Source organism: Apostichopus japonicus, chromosome 8 (assembly GCF_037975245.1).
Source record: "Apostichopus japonicus isolate 1M-3 chromosome 8, ASM3797524v1, whole genome shotgun sequence".
NCBI lineage: Eukaryota > Metazoa > Echinodermata > Holothuroidea > Aspidochirotida > Stichopodidae > Apostichopus > Apostichopus japonicus.
Genome location: NC_092568.1, coordinates 8,280,472 through 8,302,087, shown reverse-complemented (window position 1 = coordinate 8,302,087; position 21,616 = coordinate 8,280,472). Strand labels below are relative to the sequence as shown.

Below are 21,616 nucleotides of genomic sequence, written 5' to 3'. Positions count from 1 at the left end.
AATTTATTATTATGATTATTATTATTAATGGTGGTATTATGTCAGCTGTCTCTTTGCTAAGAGAATTGACCCTTACGTAGGATCCACCAGTTCCTTCTTGTTCATGTTCGTTGTATTTTCCTGTCCGTTAGGATGGTTACGTCAGAAACACATGGTCTATAGTTTCGATCATGTCTCTTGCTGTGGCATCCCACATGAAAGAATGGGGATCGTTGTCAATGGCAGTCTGAAACATTAGCTGAGGAGCCTAAGTTCTAAAACTTGATAAAATTTTGAATTTTTAACTGCATACTGCATATCTTTTGTTGTCAAAAGGGTAATCTTCTCATAATTGTAAATGGGTCAAATAAGTTTTGACTTTTGCTGGCAGAGAAACTTCCTAGTGAATGAAGAAAAGGCCTTTCTAGAAGAAGGAATGGATTTCTCTGCCTACTGGTTTATCTTCAATGTTTTCTTACTGCAAACTTTTCACAATTATTGTAGAATACTTTGTCCATTTTCTAGGCTTTTCATGCCAGAAATTAACAATAATTGCTGCTGCATTTTTGTGCTGATTTTCTGAGCATAACCTTATTTCTGCTGCCCGTTCTCACAATTTGATTGAATATTTTATATTTCTTCCCTCTCTTCGTAGCTGATCAAAGATGGAGGCAAAAAAACTCAGATCCTGGATGCATCTAACAGATTCTACACTCTGATTCCTCATAACTTTGGTTTGCGATCAATTCCACTACTGGACAGCTTGGAACTCATCAAGGTATGACTTTATCATTCCCAATTATCTCTAATTCAAGGAAACTTGACATTTAGCTGGTTAGCCTAGCGGTTAGAGCATCCCCTTATCAGCCGTAAGGCTCTGGGTTCGACTCCGGGCCGAGTCACACCAAAGACTTATAAATGGGACCTACTGCCATCTTGTTTGGTGCTCAGCATATAAGTATGGAGTGGGGGAAATGTGTGTCTGATCGGTAAATACAATTTAGTCCCCTTTGTGGCAGCTCAACGTGTATAGTCCACAGTGACTTGAGAATGGTTATGGAATGATAATAGACGGTTGGTTATAGGCACTGCGCCATGAGCGTCTTCGGAAGGATACCGGCGCAATACCAAGTGTACACATTAATATCATTATTATTATTATTATTTACTTATATTGCAGAGAACCCATATTCAGTAAACCTTGGATTGTATCCAACCTCTTTTAACCAATATTTCCTGTGATAGACAATGTGACAAGTATCTTTAAGAGAAACAAAACATGTTTCAAACTGTTCAGTTGAAACTCCCATCTCAATATAACTTATTCAGAGTCCTTTGTATTAGTTCTTAGCTAAAAAAAGGTAAAAGTCCTGGTTTTCGATCACATTGCAAATGCAGTTCTTAAGAAAGTTGGACGTACTATCACAGATCCACTAACACACATTATTATCTATCTTTTACAAAGGTTTATTCCCATCTGAAATAAAGATCACAAAAATTACTCCTATTTTGAAATCTGGCAAATGAGCAGCTTATGTGTTACTAATATAGACCAATATCTGTTTTACCTTCAATATCTAAACTTATTGAACGACTTGTTCACAACCATTTCTAAAACTTTTTGACTTAAGCAAGACTTATTGTATTCAACCATTTTTTTTCCATCTCAGTATCTTGACCCTAACTCAAAATATGGCTGATTGAATAAAACCTGATTTGACTGGCTAACCCTCATGACTAGAAGTCAGTAACCGTACTATTGTACCAGCCAAACATAACACAATTGTGCTTAAGTAACCGTACTATTATACCAGCCTAACATAACACAATTAGACTCTCATCCCTATGTAGTCATCTCTCTCGTATACAAAGTCTCCATACTATCATATCTACATAGAGAACAGACTGTTCTTTATGTAGTCTCCAGACTCATCTCTGGGAAATCTTCAGACTCGCCTTTCTAAGAAGTATCCAGACTCTCGTCTCTATGAAGTCTCCAGACTACCTTTAATAGTGTATGTACTTCCAGACTTGCATCTCTTCATAGTCTCCAGACTATCTAACTATAGTTCCAGACTCATATCTATGCAGATATCAGACTATATCATCTCTATGAACTATAGACTCTCATATCTTTTTCAAGTCTCCAGACTCTCATCTCTATATAGTCTCCAGACTACCTTTAATAGTGTAGGTACTTCCAGACTCATTCTATGTAGTTACCAGATTATATCATCTCTATGAACTCTACAGACTTTCATGTCTTTAAAATCTAAAAACTTTTTGACTTAAACACGACTTATTGTATTCAACCATTTTTTGTCCATCTCAGTATCTTGTCCCTAACTCAAAATATGGCTGATTGAATAAAACCTGATTTGACTGGCTAACCTTCATGACTAGAAGTCAGTAACCGTACTATTGTACCAGCCAAACATAACACAATTGTGCTTAAGTAACTGTACTATTATATCAACTTAACATAACACAAATGTGCTTACACCACTTATTGGGCATATATAGGGTATTTATTGCAGCACAGATTTGTTGCTTGGCTTTAATCACAGACATGATGGGAAGCCCAAGATAAGCATCCACTCGTCTTAAATGTTATCCATTCATGATGCACATTTGCAGCGTTTACAATCTCACGTTGAAAGTAGAAACTTTGTATTTAATCAATTTGCAATCCAAGTTGAGTCATTAATCTTGATATTAAGCCTGTTGTGACCTCGATCTCGATGAACGTGGACTTGTTCCTATTTGGACTACATCCTCTTTTCAAGATCATCACAAGGGACTGATTTCGTATAGAATTTTGTTGGACCTGTTTCATACTTTAATTGAGATTGATCTTTGATTATACATGAAGGAAACGAAGTTAGCAGAAACAATTTCTGTTAATCAGAGGTGATCAATCTTACTTTGAGGTTGCTGTAAAACACTTTCTGGCACATTGTTGTAGTATTAAGCTCACATCCGGCATCTCTCATGGGAATGTTTCGTGGATGAGGTATATATCATTTAGAGTCTAGGACTGTTTTTTCTACTTTCACAGTTGTATATATCTGTATATTTAGTTTGGATCTCTTGCCCTGTACAAATCAACTGTTTTTTATATACTTTTTTGTCAAATTTTTGTATACTGTTTGGTACTAATAATATCGATTAACAATGCAGTTTCATTAATAGCCTGGCTTGTCAAGGTTCATACATGCTCCATCCTGGACAAGTTGCAGAAATTTTGGAAAAAATCTATGAAGTTTGTTTTCTGGATGAGGGAAATGATAATTATGAGAAAGTGTCTGGGTGACAATGTTTATAGGGAGAAAGTTAACTGGAATCCCTGATTTACTGACTAACTTATGTTCATTCGAGGATTCCAGGAAGTTGAAATTTTTATCTTTGGTTGAGTTATATTCCGTATGTCCGGTAAAATTATTTCAAATGGCCATCAAACACGGATATTCTATTTTACAACCAAACTCTGCAGTTAATCATATGATTCAGGTTTGTATTTCCATTCGACAAATCATGAACAAACCTCATCTTTAAATAGTAATCTAGTTTTAAGGTCTGAAATATCTGTATTTTTACCTTCCGTCTTGGTGCTTGGGTGACAGTTAACTACAATAGAATGACTTTACAGCTGTGTAACCGTTTAGAAAAGAGTGCACGGGTGTGTCCATGTTGTCCTGTTATTTATACAAGCCTCGGTTGTTTGGAGGTTATTTTGGGAAGGTTACAGATAATACAATTACAACCTTCCTTGTCAGTTCCTAACAGTGTCTTCATCTTTTGTTTTTTTGGTTTGTTAATTCTGATTAGACGAAGACAGAAATGTTGGACAACCTCTTGGAGATTGAGGTAGCATACAGCTTATTGAAAACAGACAGCGGAGATGGAAGTAAGGATCCGCTGGACAGCCATTACGAGAACCTCAAATGCCACCTGGAGGTGAGAAAATATGCTAGATGATGGATATAAAATACTCTGAATGTATCAAAACATTCATTTAATAGATATCAATTAGGCAATTTATTAGTATGAGATTAATTAGTCAGTCTTTTGACATATTTATTTGTTAATGTCGCTCACATAATTGCTGACTGAATTTAAACCATTTGATGTGTATGTACAGCCTGTTATTTGTTATATAGTGTTTAGGCTATTGATCATGTCATTGTCAGAGAGGTAGCTAGTAACCATGGGTACCAGTATCTCTTCCTAGCCAAAGTCTACACTGTGTCGTGTCATATCAGCCTAACGCAGGTTGTTGTAACCATGGATACTGCTCCCACCTCTAAAACGAAATTCAAATCAGAGTTATCTTGTCATTCTCATGATGTAATAAAATATAAATAAATAAAATAAAAAACATGCAGTCAACCAGTTGTTTGGTAACATCATATGAGGCCACACTGCTTTGTTATTGAAAATTGGTGAGAAAACATTGACATATACAAGAAAACACAGCTGCAATTATTATACTACATTGCAGATACTAATATTATGTAGCTTTCCTTTGCTTTTTTTAAAATTTTCTTTAACAATATGAGATGTGTTTTATCGTGCACAGAAAGCAGTTTTCATGGGGTCCTCCGTATTTTTTATTTTGCACTCACTTGAAAGGTTTTCACATGACCTATTTTTGTGTGTGAAATTAATTTTAATATTCTGGTCTTTGTATCTCAGTTTCCTTTGGGTAACAAAGTATGAATCTTTCAGCAAACATTCATCTCTCTTTGTCTCTTCTCCAAGGTCCTGGACAAGAAATCAAAAGAGTTTGATATGATTCGTAAATTCACCAAGAATTCTCATGCAGCGACTCACAGCACTTATAGCTTGGAGGTTGAAGAGGTTAGTATAAATTATCGTTATTAATATTTTTGAAAACATATTGTTTTTTATAATTTGCTCATTAAGTCCAAGGAAACCATGTTTTCGAGGCATGGGCTTTTATTTACAACGAATAATTGATAGAAGCAATTAAAAATTCTAACTGTATATAGGTGAATAATGATTATTTTCTTTTCTTCTTTGCTTGGCAATATAAACATTTCCCTTATTGTTAAAATAAAACTTGCAAAGTTTTTCTAAATTGATGGATCAACCAAAGACCTGAGTTACAGAAAGCCTACTCAGTTGTTTCAAAACTGCCAATAATGTTCTTCATAATGTATTAACGCAAACAATGTTCGTCACCTTAGATGTTTTTATGATTTCAACAATGCGATATAAACTCAACTTTTATCACATGCAATCTTTATCATCAAAGATTCCTGACATCCTCTCTTGGTTATCATGTATATATTTATTCTTATCAATTAATCCTGCAGCCAGTTGGGGCAAGTTTCATCTAATGCTAATACCACTCTGTACTGTCCTCTCATATCATGCTTCAGAGCAGTTGTACTGACAGTATGAACAGTTCATAATCTTGATCCAAAAGGAAAACAGGATAATTGATATTGCGTTGATGTGTGACATGACAATACTGGATATAAGAAATTGACCCAACTTGGTGCACTCTGACAATACCGATGTTTAATTATTTGAAATCACTGGTATTCTTGATTGGACTGTATGTATATTCCAACATAACGGGCAATCCTTCACCGCTTAAAGCTTCACCGTTACTCAAGTCATGCATTTTCCTTCTCTTAAGGTCTTCAAGATGGATCGTAGTGGAGAAGCAGCTCGTTACAAGCCGTTCAAGAAACTCCATAACCGTCGTCTACTCTGGCACGGTTCCAGAGTCACTAACTTTGCAGGTATCATCTCACAAGGTCTGCGCATAGCGCCCCCGGAAGCTCCAGTGGTGAGTTACGAAAATGATTGATTAGCAGAAGAATTGTTTGATAAACTGAGGGACACAAATGAAATCATTACCTAAAGCAATCATGACAGATATCTTTATGAAGAACAGCTCTCCCAAAGACCTTAGAAAAACCTTGCTCTGTTTGGGAGATATCGTAGTTTAATAGTTGCATCTGCTGGCTGTCATTTTGTAAATCTAAATCTAATCTAAAACATTTACCTTTTCTTTGTTTTTGTTTTCATGTTTTCGAGGTAGAATATTAAACAGTGTTGACACTGAAACCGATACCAGCATTAGGTCATGTAACGAGCATCAATATGTTAGAATCAATGTTTGCAAAAACCCATCTCCATTACAGAAAATTAACATACTGATATATATAGAGAAACATAAAACGATGTAGAACATTTGTGGCTGGTTGATGTCATAATTTTATACTTGATCAAGTCTTCAACCTAGTGGTGTGATGGAACATTGTGATATCTCACATTGTGGACATTCACATATCTGTGATATCTCACCCGATGGAATAAGATTTTCCTAATAGCTGTCGGGGGAAGTTGTTCATGTCAATTATCTCTATCGAAATGATCAAATAATGATGGTTGGATCTGTGTCACCTTTAAGTACTATATGCTTATGATTCAGGTTGTAGAATTCAACAGATTTTATAATAAAACAAATCCAATCATCATAGAATAGTAATTAATGACTTATTAGGGAATAATTGAATGTTCAAATTTAGTTTAGCAGTATTTGAAGATTGAATTTCATCTCTTATAAAATACTGTGTAAAACAATGTGTAAAAATACTATGTAAATGCTGTGTAAATACTATATAAAATACTGTGTAAAATACTGTGTACAAAAACTACTTACCAACTTTGGACTTATAGTACAGCAAATGGACCGTTTTGAGTGTATCATTTTGCGGTGCGATACTGTATATATTAGTCTATGCTTATTGTTTCTTCCCATACTACACGTTTGGCTTACTCTTTCTTGTTTGTAGCAAAATCCTGTTCCACCTTATTAAACCAATACATATTTTTTGATATTTTTATATAGTTAGAAAGGATCATCTTGCATGTTGAGTATTTTTAGGGGATTCATTTAATGAATATTTTGTCCCCTGTAACATTTTTGTGTCATTTTATGTTTCACATAAATTCAACGTCATATTGTAGCGTTTCATTTTCGAAACTTCTTTTAATTTTCAGACCGGCTACATGTTCGGTAAAGGAGTTTACTTTGCCGATATGGTGTCTAAGAGTGCAAACTATTGCCACACCAGTTACAACAGTCCAACAGGGCTGATGCTTCTCTGTGAAGTCGCTCTGGGTGATATGTACGAGCTAACTGGAGCTGAGATGATCACCAAACTACCGGCTGGAAAACATAGCACCTTTGGTGAGTGTGCCTGGTGGAGATATTGAATCACCTCTCTGTATTATAAGTTCCGATTTGCCAAAATAAAAATATTACAAATAAAAAAGAAAAAGGTTGCACTTGATCAAACAAAAACATTTTCAAAGATTTATTCACCAAATGGAAGCTGGTTAGAGGTTAAATACCATTACTGTATGATTCTTGTTATTTTTTCACCTGGACACATGTACCTGAGTGTTAATCACATGCAATATTTAAGCTTAATTTTCAATGTTTTATTTCATTTTTCAAAATTAATGTTTAACTAGTCAAGCTAAATAATTGCATTGTGTTTACCAGATTTAAGGTGTAAAAAAAGTATGAACAATATACCAGGGGTAACGCAAAATTTACTTTGAGAGAATTTACGTTAATCATTGCTTACCTCTAACAAATGACGTACAATTCTCCAAAGAGTCATTGTGCACTGTAGCACTTGCACTAAAAACCTTTTAGAGTTACACTCCAGGGATGAAAAGGCATGATGGAATATGAATTCTCTCTCATAGTCTTGTGATCATCATAGCTTGTTATTAAAGAGCCACATTTTACTGACATAGTTAATACTCTAGAACTAACAGCCTTTAGGGTATCACAACAACGAATATCAGTCTTTCATCCAGTTTGCACAGAAATGTGCATAAACCTAACATAGTGGAGTGTTAGCTCAGTGGTTAACGCCGGTGCCTTTCAATCATAAGGTCCCAAGTTCAAGTCACTCCAAGATTAATGTATGTCGTCCAGTTACAGAGTTGTTGACAATTGACAATTCATAATCATGGACGTTAAATATGAATCTAAGAGACTGACTTCGGTCAGCTTGCGGCTTTGATAAGCCAATAATGGCTCCTTCGCCAGCTCCTGCTTGCAAGAGGATCTAAAATACATACGTACAATACATAGTTGTAGCACAAAAAGATCATGTGACGTCTCTCGTTTTCATAAAATAAGTTGTTTTGTAGTAATTCATGTCTTTTCAAATTAAGAGATCTCTTTCTTAACTATAATATTATTTTTAGCTTTGACATTGAAAGAAAGCAAAAGCTTGGCGAATTGCTGTTCATTCATCGTTTATTATCTAAACAAAAAAAATTGTGGAGATGAAATGCAAAATAACAACAACAAGAACAACGTGGAATTAAATAATTATCGTTTCTATTTTGATTCAGGAATGGGAAGAACAGCTCCAGCAGCATCTGGTGACATCGATGTGGATGGAGTGACCGTTCAGCTGGGAGTTGGAGCGGGGACCAAAGTGAAAAACAGCAATCTACTCTATAACGAGTATCCTTTTTATTACAAAATAATATGATCAATCAGTGTTATACAGGGTTCCCCAACTTCCAAATCATTTTTATGGCAATAAATTTTGATTAAGTTGGTGATTGCTACAGTTGGCAATTTCAAAATCAATGAATATTAGTCTGGTCGCTTGTCCCTGTTTTGTGCTTCTTCTTTTTTTAATTAATTAATTTTTAAAAACTTTACTGGTACAAGTAGAGGAGGCATAAAGCAGCGTTCATTAACATTGATTACTTAATTGAATGCTGAGTTTAAGTAACCTTTTGGGAGTGCTGGCACTCTGGCTTTTCCATGTCTTCACAAAATCCTGCTTCTCACTGTAATAGGAGAAGAAGAGGGCTTTGTTTACATCCTGTTGTTATGTCTCAGTTGTGATAGCATGGTTACGAATAATAATGAGTTCACAGAACTCACAAGATTAGCTCAGAAGAAAGCAGCAAATTCACTGAAATATAAACTTACGATGACAAACCTTTGCAGACTATTACTCCCCGTAGATAAATCTTGTTCTGTAGAAATTGCTATGTATGATATCAATTTATTATGTGTGATGTTCGAATTTTGCAACGATCCATTTTTGACTTGTTGTTCCTAATTTCCTTTGTTTTCAACAGTAGTGAAAGGTTTTAACCAAAATGTAATTCATATTATCAAAATTTTCATAGACAGGTTTTGACTTTCTTTATATGTTTAGATTTTGATTAAATATATAGTTTTCCTTTAACAATTGTCCAAACAGATTCATTGTGTACGATGTTGCCCAAATCAGAATGAGTTACTTGATCAAAATGAAGTTCAAGTACAAGACTGGAAGTCTGTGGTAGGAGTGTCAGGAGACCACATATTGAGAGACCAGAGTCTGGAGCTAGTCAAAGTCTAACAACTTCGTAGAGATCATTTAAGAGTCCGGTCACTATTTAGAGATGAAAGTCTGGATCGAGCTACACAAAGATAGTCTGGAGACTGCACAGAGACAGTCTGATATCTGCATAGATATTAGTCTGGAACTTTAGTGAGAAAGTCTGGAGACTATATAGAGGAGAGAGTCTGTAATGTACATACACTATTAAAGGTAGTCTGGAGACTGCACAGAGATGATATAGTCTGATATCTGCATAGATATGAGTCTGGAACAATAGTCAGATAGTCTGGAGACTAATATAGAGATGAGAGTCTGGAGACTTTTAAGAGATGAGAGTCTGTAGAGTTCATAGAGATGATATAGTCTGGTGACTACATAGAATGAGTCTGGAACTATAGTGAGATAGTCTGTAGACTATATAGAGGTGAGAGTCTGGAAGTAAATACACTATTAAAGGTAGTCTGGAGACTATATAGAGATGAGAGTCTGGAGACTTTACAGAGATGAGAGTCTGTAGAGTTCATAGAGATGATATAGTCTGGTGACTACATAGAATGAGTCTGGAACAATAGTTAGATAGTATGGAGACTATATAGAGATGAGAGTCTGGAAGTACATACACTATTAATGGTAGTCTGGAGACCTAGAGATGAGAGTCTGGAGACTTCTTAGAAAGGAGAGTCTGAAGATTTCCCAGAGACAACAGTCTGGAGACTACATAAAGATCAGTCCGTTCTTTATGTAGATATGATAGTATGGAGACTTTGTATAAGAGAGAGATTGATGACTACATAGGGATGAGAGTCTATATTTATAGTCTATAGAGCCTATATTTATACTGAGATATAGAGAACAGAGTCTGTTTACTTCATATAGATTATGATCTGTTTTCTATATAGAGATGATAGTCTAGTGACAATTCCATCCAGGGAGTACATGTCTTTGTATAAGATGTATTCATAGCTTTACTAAACAAATACAGTTGAAAAATCTTTATCTCTGAAAAAGATAATTGAGAAAGATTGACCAAATTTGTTACCCAGGTGGAATTAGTCTATGACCCCAGGTGGAAGTTATAGATCATTTAAAATATGACCCCAAAAGAAGATTCTGTTGTTTAACAAATGGACATCTATGCATCTAAAGACACCAATATATGTTTTATGTCTATCAGTTAATGACATTTCAAAACAAAACATTTCCTCATCTCTCTAGGCATCTGCGGGATTCTTAGGATTGAGGAGTGGAGCTAACTCAAATGTTGTGTTGCAACTGCTTCAACATATCATGCAAATAGTGGGCGACATTTTACAATAAATAGTTGTACCAATCTATATATATATATATATATATATATATATATAAATATATATATATATATATATAAATTTATACCTCTGCTGAAATCACCAAATGTAGGAGACACTGTTTATCGCCAATCTTTACTCCCTTGGAATCAAGAGTGTCAGTATTTTAATTAACTGGTTAAATCATTATGAAGCTGGTCAAGTGGAAGTAGGGACCATTGTCAACCGAAGGAGAGAAAGTAGATGGATTTAATCAGTAAAACAAGATAACAATAGATAATGAAGATTGCCAGCGTATAGTTATATAGTAAAATATTGGAGTACCAGGACTTGTTGGAATGGAGGTTGTCCGCATATGGAGATTGGGATAATAAAGTTTTGTATACTATAATAAGTGTGGTTTGCTAGTGTGATTGTCCATAAATAAATTTAAAAATATTAAATTGTGAAAGACACAAAATTGGAAAAAACTGTCCAAGAGATACTTTGCTGTTGTGTTAAAACAGTCTGTACTTTTTTGGAAATTTGGGATCCAAATTGAGGGTCCGGATAATAGTCCAAGGTGTGGATTAAAGCAGTCAGAATAGTCCAGGTTTTATCAGGCGCGTAGCCAAGGGTGGGCGAAGGGGGCAGCCGCCCCCCCCCCCCTTGAGCATAGTTTTTGCAAAACTTTTAAAGGTTTTTATGATATCGCTAGTATTTTCAAAAGAGAAAATGCTAAGATGCAACTTACAAGGCATGGGAAGTGCCATTTCCGGCGATCTGGGAGGCATTTACAGCCAAAATTTTCTTGTACGCTTCGCGCCAATCATGGTGGCGCTATGCTTAGATAGTTTGCAATGCCGAATCTACAGTTTCGCCCCTCCCTTGGCAAATTCCTGGCTACGCGCCTGGGTTTTATTGCAGTTTTTATTTAGTTATAAAGAGTAGATGCTAGATGGCATTATTTCTATGAAGTGCCCCCTACAGTTAGCCGCATTAAAGGCTTAGCAGAGGGTAGCATATGGTACTCCCGACGAATTAAAGTGCTTAAAGATTTTCTTTTGACAACTTGACTTCAGGATCAACAACTTTCTTTGCCAAATGTTTTTTTTTCTTTTTCTCTTCAAAACTATGCATATGAAATCATAAAAATAAAAAATTGGCATATGTTGCATCGTGTTCATTTTGTAGAAAACTTTCGTCACACTGTTGTCTCTATATTAATTCAAGTGCCTTACACTAGAACAATATGAGAAGAAATCGAAAAAAAAATGTTAATTTTAGTAGCATGAATTAATTCAAGTAAAACAAAACCTGGTAGTTATAACAACTACAACGTATACATGTATTCAATTTCAACTATCTAGCACTTTCTACAGAGTAGGCCCGATACGCTACCCAGAATCTCTTTATCAAAAGCTTATACCTTTTTATCTGGTGAAGTCTATAAGAACTGTTTATGAACCTCTTTGTATTTACTTTTTTTGTTAACTTTTACTTTCATTGCATTTCCATCCAAGACTTTCCATGCAACTCTTGAATACAAGGACATATTCTCGTTTACTTTTACGATCTTAAAGAAGATCTCCTGTTTCTATCTATGCTTCACTTTGTTTCATCCCTTCATATTACTTTTTAATTCTGTTTTTATGGCATAACAAGATGAAGAACAAAAAATCGATTAATTCTCTTTGTTTTTTTTTCTATGTATGTATGTGTGTGTATGTGTACTTTGGTTTGTTCAGCAACATGAATTTTAAGTGTAGTCATTCCCATATGTAAAGTTGCATTCATCAGTAAAGTATGCCTGATATTGTTTTGTTGACTTATTTGGGTATCCCAACACTGGGAGGGGAGGCATACTTGGCAAAGTAAAATCATTTATATTGCCAATGCTACCAGTTGGTTAATTGAATTAAGTACAGTTTAAATAAAGACAAAACGAAGAATGCGATTAATTTATCCTTTTTGTCTTTCGTGGCAATGAGTTGAATAAATAGAATATTGGATATCCTGTTGTTTATATTATGGATAATCTACAGTCAAATATAAATAAATACATAATCAGAAATATGAATCCATTGAACTAAAATCCATCAATGCCCTTTAAAAACTTCCTTAGCATCCATTGACAGTTCCATCTAGGATTTCCATATATTCACAGTTAAAATGTTCCAATTTTTAACAAGAAATTTGCTAGTTACTAATTTATATTTAAGTTGAAGGCACATCTAAATAGTAAAAATGTATAGCATGTAAACATTCTTTCCAACAGCAATTTATATCATGGCATAGACTAAATGACTCTTATTTGGTCTAATTAATACTTTGTATATATATACTATCTACACTACTACTTCAAATTATTTCCCACAAATTCAGGCACAAAGTTGCATGGTTCTTCCTTTGTGAGTAAAAGACCAATACTCTTATACAAATAACCCCTAAGAAGTCAAGGTACTGTATTGTGACTGGCATTGTTGACTGTTTTTTCGGTATTGATTGTGTCACCAAAAATGTGACCAAAAATCAATGTCACTAGCTGCTATAGACTTAAAACCCTCTTTCTTAATTTAAATGGAATAAAACTTAAACATGCAAAGATGGTGAAACAGTAACATTTAATTTTATGACAAATACTTCACAGAAGAAGTGAATGGATAATAATAATGATGAAGATAGAAATAACAAATCTCAGCATAAATTATTCAAGATATGGTATGCATTTAACTTAGCAAATTATGATAATAAAAATAGCAGCTGGTATGAATACTGATCAATGTCTTCTAGTACTTTGAAAAAGTAAAAAATGAAAATTGGAGAAAATTTAAATCCTCACATGGCACAATTTTCTGAAGCAGTCATGAAGAATGTTCTTCAAATGCTGAAATTATCATATTTTGAATTACTGTACTATTTGTCCTCTTCCGGTTGCTCTCAAAGAAGTACAAATAGAATCTATCTTTTTGATAAAACCTAACTAGCACGGCTCACCCTTCAAACTTATTTTGGGGTGGCGATAGGGCAGTTAATTTTTCCAATTTTGCCAAAAACAACAGCTTCCTGTTTTTGTCTGTCCACACACCAAATTTGAAGTGTTCAAAGTCACCACAATACAACCCCAAATCTGTACACATTAGACAAAGCTGATATTTAAAGTACTTTCGTAGAGATTCTCACCCATTCAGTTATCCGAACGATTCAAAGAGTTTTAAAGGCATTGAAGACACGCCCCAAACCGCGTGCCGCCCTCTGAATCAAATTAACTTTCCGTTGCTTGCAAGTGAAGTTTTTTTCTTGTCGCTACAAAATGCAGACAGTAATGAAACGTGATACCTTGTTATCTTTTATCTGGACCTGAGATGTCCATCGCTGCTATGTACACTGTGTTGTGGGTATTGACTGTAGCTGCATGTATTGACTGTACACTAGTGTCTAATTACCAATGGTAGCAAGCTGTGTGTGTATTTTCTGGGATAGATGGTGGTGTTTAACACTTCTGTTACACCTCATTCGAAACTAGGTCAGATTACCGGCATCAGACGTTTCTTCGTGTGCGAGTCTTAACACCCTTTAAAGACTCGTTATGCAATCAATCTTGTCAGTCTATGCAACCCCTTTTGGTAATATTATGTAAATAAACACAATTACGATGATGTACTTATTTCTCATAATATTGGCTCATAAAACAGAAATCGAGCAAATTAAAACATCAAACAGCAGATGTCCTGTTTTTGTTTACAAAATGTTCCAAACCAAAAACATTAATTGAACCCATCTTGGAATGGGCAGATGCACTGACCCACCCATTCCTAAGTTAATTGTACATTAGTCTATATTGTATGCAATCATTATACTTAGCACCATTAAATAGTAATTGTCTCAGACTTCACCACCTTGGGTCTCGTGACACGTTTAAACGAGTACCCTCGAATCAATAATCACTTCACAGGAGTGTTAGCTCAGTGGTTAATGCTTGTGCCTTTCAATCATAAGGTCCCGAGTTCGAGTCACTCCAAGATTAATGTATGTCGTCCAGTTACAGAGTTGTTGACAATTGACGATTCATAATCATGGATGTTAAATATGAATCTAAGAGACTGACTTCGGTCAGCTTGCGGCTTTGATAAGCCAATGATGGCTTCTTCGCGAGTTCCTGCTTGGAAGAGGATCTAAAATACATACACTTCGCTGGCAGTTTAAACCATGACTGCATTGAGTCCAACAAGACCTGTTCACTTTGTACATTGTTATTCAATATAATATTTGTAAAAACTAGAGGGGTCTGAAATTTTTCATCCTTACAGGATCTTCTTCAGAGGCTAACTTTTATTTCTCTATATTTTTTGCTCTCCCGATATTATATCTTGTATTGAGGTCACGATATTTGCTTGTGCTTGCATCTGAATGATGTTTTGAAAAAGAACTGCTACTTTTTTTTGGTGTAAACAAAGGTGATGTTAACACTGGGGCAATTTAATTGCTCCATCTCGATATGAAACTTACTTGCAATGTTGAGAGTAAGTCAGGCTAATACTTAAACCATTTGCCCTAGTTTGGGTCTTTGCATAAACACAACAATAAGTTTATACAATGACCCCACTCGCCCACAACATCACAATTGTCATGGTTTGCTCCCAGTCTCTGAGTATACAACAAAGTTGTTGACTTCTCAGTGATTGTAAATAAAAGGTAGATTTGTTATCAACTGTTCAAGACTCAATTAATCAAATTTGGCGCCAGTAATTTTCACCAATATATCCCAGAGTTTTTGCTGTTTTTTCTTGTCATAGGAGACATGAGATGACATTGCGTCTTGATTGTAAACAAAGTATTTGCCGGTTACGTTGTCATAAGCAGAACTCGTAGCCAAGTTGTATTCATAATCTGCTTCATCTACGGAGACTCCGATAGCACCCCAGGATTTTAATAGCATCTTTGTGTTGACCGTACCGGGATCCAAGGTGTTGACCGTCATGCCGCACGGTTGGAATTTCTCCGCCATCATATAGGTAAACATTATATTGCAGAGTTTAGAGAGTTCGTAGGCAGGGACCCCGTTACCGTAATTCATTTGGAACTGCAAGTCGTCAAAGTCTATACGACAGGCCTGGGAGATGGAAGCCACATTGATCAAGCGAGGTGCATTACCTTTCTTGAGCAAATCAAGGAGGAGGGAAGTTAAATAGAACGGTGAAAGAACATTGACGGCAAAAGTCATTTCATAGCCATCCGCCGATTCCATCCGTTTTGTCTCCAATACTCCCGCGTTATTTATCAGAACGTCAAGACTGGAGTGATTCTGGTGAATGTCTCGAGAAAGTTGCCGGACCCCTTCCAAAGAGGCAAAATCGGCCACATAGCCGTGGACGTTGGCATTTCCGGACTGCTGTTGGACTTCCAGCTGTGTTAGCTGTACTCGTTCTGGGCTGCGGCCGTGAACCAGCACCGTGGCTCCCAGTTTGGCTATCAGATGAGCCGTGTGCTTGCCGATGCCATCTGTGGAGCCTGTGATTAGGAACACTCGTCCAGTCATCATCCTTAACTTGATTCACTCCAGAGAGGGCTCGACTGAAATGAAAATGAAGCACAAAGTGAGTAATCACAGGGGTTATGATGGAAGAGCAAAATGGACAGCTGAAATATCAGTGTATGTGGAACCTGTAATGGGCTGAGAGGACGAGGGGAAGGGGATGGAGTTAAGGTCTGGTGGTTTGTAGAAAGCTGATACCGATGACCATCCCTCATTGAGAGCAGGGTGTACTGAGACATTGAACAAAAGTTGAATACCGGTACAGTATATCTACGTAGGCATTCCGGGGCATCTGGAAACATGTGGGACGTACAAGTTGAAAGACTAGTACAAACGCCGGAACTTCTGGCATTTTGAAATGTAACTTTCAAAAGTTATTTAAAGGAGCTGGAATGAACAAGCACAAATTACCTGCAAAGAAAACAATAATAATTAGTGGCGGGTGAACTGATATAGCGATAGCTAGATGCGTAAGTTGGAAAAGATTGATGCGTGAGTTGAGGAAAGAGACGCTAAAGTTGGAAGAACCTAAGAGAGACAGACTCATTTTAAGTTTAATCAAGGATTCAAGCATATTTGTATTTTCTTTCAAGTTCTGAAATATTGTAAAGAAGTGTAGTTTCCTATATACAGTATATCTTAGGAAGGGCAATATACTTTCAAAAGTGGTAGACACTAGGGATGCACCAGATATCCGGTCCGGCCAGACTATCCGGCCGGATAGTGAGCAATTATCTGGTTCCGGCCGGATATTTTTCAAAATCCGGCCGGATCTTTTTCAAAATCTGGCCTGAATTATTCCTTAAAAAGGTGTTGGTATTAACTTAAATCAATGTAACTATTTCCAAAAATTAATAAAAATATTCAAAGGAAAAATTAGGTTTAACATGTTTAATTTAATTTTCTCAATGGTCTAGCAGCTGAACTAAGATTTGCTCCTTGTTTCATACTTCTCCTTCTTATTGATGATTTTCTTTTGTGTAATGAAAAAATCCGGTTCCGGCCGGATTTTATCCGGCCGGATTTCATGTACTATCCGGCAAAATCCGGTTCCGGCCGGATCCAAAAATTTGGATCCGGTGCATCCCTAGTAGACACCTAGACCCTAACCTGGTACATATGCATACCATCAGTATCCCCAATCCTTATGGCCTAACACTGATGGTTTGATAGCTATGGTTGATTGAGCATTCATAATGTACTAGTCATAATCTAAAGAGGAAATCTAAATTACCAGGATAAAGTCAGGCCATAGGTATACGCAGAAAGCCAATTTGCTATGACACACAACACACGGAATACCAAGCCCAAAATCAGACAGTAGGCATATAGTAATATATATGCCCCAACGTTAGCTCAGTCAGTCAGTGCTCAAGAATAATGAGCATGCACCTGTATGTGTGTATTATTAACAAGAACAGCTTTTCACACAATCCAACAGTAGGATAGTAAAACTATCTGGACTTACTTCTCAACAAGTAAAATGTTACTGGTTCACCTCTTCAACGAGTTTTGGCTACCACTGATAGGTACCACTCGAACGTGTGGACGTACTCAAATACCTGTTACACTTTTCCTATTTTAAGTTGTTACGGTCTAGGCCGCTGCTACCTGTGGTTTATGCTGAGTGCGGTGTAGGTTACGACTTGAGGTCAAATTTGATAAATCCAGGTCATACGTGCTGACCTCGAAAATCATGTGTAACCCAAAGATCGGTTGGTGTTATCGTAAACATGCATGGTTCACTCTGCCGCACTGCTGCGCATACACATTTTAGGTAGACGTGTTCAATAGCTATATATCTGCTATTAGATGTTATAGGCTAATGAAAAAATAGACAATGGTCAACTAATAATGATCCTTCTGATGTTGCACTGTGGTTTAGGACTGTATTTCCTTCAACTGCATGATTTCATCGATGCTTTGATCAGATTCCACCAGCGATAAAAAGAATTCAAGGAAGATTCCGGGATTTTTAAAGGAGGGCCGGTTGCGGATATTGCCGGGATACTGAAACCGACTCCGATGTAGATGGGACATGGGTCCCCCCCCCAGAAAAATAAAATAAGAATTTTAGATGTGAAATTGTGCATTCTGAGGCATACTTAGGCTATAAACTAGGTCTATAATTAGGTCTACGTGCACGCAATTGGTTGTGCTAATAACATAGAACTGTTTGTGATGTTAAAAACAAAATAAAAATTTAGAGATAAAATGACGAACTTTTGGGATGTTACATCGAAATTTAAAGGCATTGAAGACTCGCGCACATAGAAACGTCTCATGCCGGTAATCTGACTTAGCCTTTCGAATGAGGTGTAATAGAAGTGTTAGACACCACCATCGATCCCAGAAATTACACACATAGCTTGCTACCGTCGGTAATTAGACATTATGCAACACTTAATAATATTCCGGCCATTTGATTGGTCAATTGCTCATCGATTTCATGCAAAATCCGCTCTATTGCACTCTATGAAATAGAACCATGTGTTATACTTTTTTTGATAGCACTTTTTTCAATGGTAGGAGAGCAGAGAAACCTGTCTGTTCAAAACAATCTGTTGCATGAGTGCATTTTACCGTCATCCAATTATATCCAAATTTGAAGGTGTTGTATAAAACAAATAATGAATGGTTTCCATTCGTGCAATAGTGCAAATATTTCATTCGTTGAAAGATGTAATTTGTTCCATTCAACTCGGCTGCGCCTCGTTGAATGGAACAAATTACATCTTTCAACGAATGAAATATTTGCACTATTGCACTCATAACCATTTATTATTTGTATACTAGTGCACAGTCAATACATGCAGATACGGTCAATACCCACACACATAGCAGCGATGGACATCTCATGTCATATAGATAAAAGTATCACGTTTCATTACTGTCTGCATTTTGTAGCGACCCGAAAAGACTTCACTTGCAAGCAACGGAAAATTAACTTTTCAGAGCGCGGCACGCGGTTTGGGCGAGTCTTCACGTTTAGATGAAACTTCCAAAATTGAATGATCACACCTTAAAATTTCGAAATGAAAATTCGATATTTTAGATGAAACTACAAAGCTTTGAGCTGAAACATCGGACACAACTCGCCAGAATTTGGTAAAGAAAACTTGAAAATTCGATATAAAATGTCGAAATTTCGAGACTAATTCGTCCAAAGCTTCGTTGAATTTTCGATATAAAATGTCACAACTTATTGAGAAAAACGTTTTTAAGCGCTTTGAAACGCTGTATTAAGCGCTATATAAGTGTAATTTATTATTATTTATTATATTAAACTCAACACGATCAGTGTCAGCTAGGTGTGGTCAAAATATGCCGCGAAAATGTCATCATAATGCGCTCAATAAGGACATTTATAAAGGATACAAACTATCGTTGGCCCTGATCCGTTCGGATGAACGGTATTTTACTGCAGATAAAAAAAAAACTTGGTCTTACCATGATCAATCGTGGTCAAGACATGCTAACGCGTATTATTCGGCACTACAGCTAGTGATATTGACTCGAATCGTTATCTTGATCTCATCAGAGCAGAGAAATGATATGTATAGGGCCTAGCTAACATTGCCGATTTATGAGTGATATTAACAGCCGCGTTGACGTGACGCATTTCGGGGGAGGGGGGTATTAGTACACCCCACAAACTCATACATTGCGTCCCTGCCTTAAGGTGTACCCAAAATCATATATCGTCAACCAGTCGCACTAAACTTGGATAGTCAACATATATGAACAGAACGTAGACTTGTTCTTATATCTTATATTATTAGCCAAGATATTAACCTTTTTATTTTTGCAAACATCGAATTTTCCACCAGAATTTCATCGTGAATCTTCGTAATCATACAGGGCCCCGTGTTTCAAAGAGGGATCGAAGCTGATAACAATAGAACTTGCCCAGACAGATCTACTAACGGTAGTAATATATAGTAATATCATGAGTAATATAGATCAGAAGTTGACCATGACGCCCTATCATGTCGTACTTCAGATATATGGAAGTTTATAGGTTATGAACATTGCATGGTTAGGGTTGGTCAACCCTGACTAGGGCTTTTCTAAACCTTGACAAGCGAAACTGCCTCTCACAGACTCTCTGTTTTAACAAAAACAACATGACTTGGTCAGGTGTAAACGACGATGATATTAATAGATACGTATTATCATTCAGACTGGTGAGTTATTGAAGTTCACAACTATTATCTGACCAAACGAGAGCTTGCCAGTGTTGCCACCAAAGTTAGGCAAGTGAGTGACGGGTTGTCACATTCACTTTCACAACGCTAGCTCTGGGCAGCTGCATGGCTGCGAGGAGTTCCCGACGTTGTGTTTACTAAAATAGATTATAGAGGTACCAATTTCGCGAATCGATAATAAGACTCGGTGCCATTCAGAAATTATTAGCAGTGGTATGAAATTTTTTCTTTGTTCTTATTTTCAACTTGGAAATGTTTCATCTTGCCCGTGGTACAGTAATTATGGCCTAACTTTATAATCCGTACCATATGAATGGGAAAGCTTACTTCGAATCGGCAGAATAAGGTTTGGGGTTAGAAAGTAGGGTTAAGGAGTAGGGTTAGGGGTTAGGAATTAGGGTTAGGAAGTAGGGAATATGGTTAGGGGTTAGGGAGTAGGGTAAGGAAGTAGGGTTAGGGGTTAGGAAGTAGGGTCGATTGGTACGGATTCTAAATTAGTACCGTAATTATTTCGACTATCTACGTCAATTAAAGCTCTCCTTATATCGTTGATTCTCTCAAAAAAGTTGACAGTTTCTTTGGGTGTTATGTAGATCGTTGATTCGGTAAGCTCAGTTTCCATCATGTCCACTCCTGTAATTTTCCTAAAATAATTACGATTTAAGATAAGTTCGCTCGTTTCTTCCTCATAGCCATAGCAAAAGTCACATATCAGGTTATTATATTTGCTCTTATAATTAGCTTTGACATTTACCATGTTGAGCATGGGCGGCGATCATGAGGGGGGGGACGGGGGACATGTCCCCCCAATATTTTAGGTGGGGGGATATAGTATCTAATATCCCCCCAATATTTGGTGATATAGTCTTTTTGTGTGGCTATAAATAGAAAATAATGTGTGAGATTATTTATCCATATTTGGCGGTGGCTAAAACTTCATCCAACACATGCTGCATGAGGTAAATGACAGAGCTTCGTAGTCGTTTCTGTGACCTGTGACCATATAGCATGTTGTCACTCATGATTATTATCATAATGTCTGTACATCTCTTGTGTATGAGTGTAAGTACGTACAATCATATATATGATCCACATCGATATGGGTTCAATGTGTTTCCATTTGGCCTGTTTCCTACAAGATTTCTAACCGCAGGCTCGTAGCCAGTGGGCGAAGGGGGAGACCACCCCCCCCCC

General features: G+C 36.5%; 3 protein-coding genes across 4 annotated transcripts in view; 2 read left to right on the top strand and 1 right to left on the bottom strand.

The window, feature by feature from the left end:
• Positions 1-12,360, top strand: part of LOC139971228 (poly [ADP-ribose] polymerase 1-like) — a 58,067-nt gene extending 45,707 nt beyond the window's left edge. The window contains exons 17-23 of the mRNA XM_071977507.1: positions 635-757; positions 3,808-3,936; positions 4,741-4,839; positions 5,648-5,800; positions 7,021-7,210; positions 8,398-8,512; positions 9,270-12,360. Of these exons, the coding sequence (XP_071833608.1) occupies positions 635-757; positions 3,808-3,936; positions 4,741-4,839; positions 5,648-5,800; positions 7,021-7,210; positions 8,398-8,512; positions 9,270-9,354 (894 nt within the window). The 3' untranslated portion in view covers positions 9,355-12,360. The remainder of the gene's footprint in view (positions 1-634; positions 758-3,807; positions 3,937-4,740; positions 4,840-5,647; positions 5,801-7,020; positions 7,211-8,397; positions 8,513-9,269) is intronic.
• A 275-nt stretch (positions 12,361-12,635) lies between these two features.
• LOC139971236 (retinol dehydrogenase 13-like) lies at positions 12,636-17,894 on the bottom strand. 2 transcript variants are annotated; one of them, XM_071977523.1, is made up of 2 exons: positions 17,683-17,894; positions 12,636-16,252 (listed from the first exon to the last, which is right to left on the bottom strand). In XM_071977523.1, the coding sequence occupies exon 2, from the start codon at positions 16,218-16,220 to the stop codon at positions 15,405-15,407; it is 816 nt and encodes a 271-aa protein (XP_071833624.1). In that variant the 5' UTR covers positions 16,221-16,252; positions 17,683-17,894; the 3' UTR covers positions 12,636-15,404. The 2 variants fall into 2 exon arrangements, with proteins under 2 accessions (XP_071833624.1, XP_071833625.1); XM_071977524.1 differs by lacking the exon at positions 17,683-17,894 and adding an exon at positions 17,449-17,611.
• Positions 17,895-20,287: 2,393 nt separating this feature from the next.
• The window catches only part of LOC139970644 (prospero homeobox protein 1-like), an 87,020-nt gene continuing 85,691 nt past the window's right edge, over positions 20,288-21,616 (top strand). Inside the window, exon 1 of the mRNA XM_071976508.1 lies at positions 20,288-20,635. The gene's annotated coding sequence lies outside the window, so the exon portion shown is untranslated. The remainder of the gene's footprint in view (positions 20,636-21,616) is intronic.

Bases quoted from the DNA above. Each gene is read 5' to 3' on its own strand.
- LOC139971236 (XM_071977523.1), bottom strand. From the start codon at position 16,220: ATGATGACTGGACGAGTGTTCCTAATCACAGGCTCCACAGATGGCATC.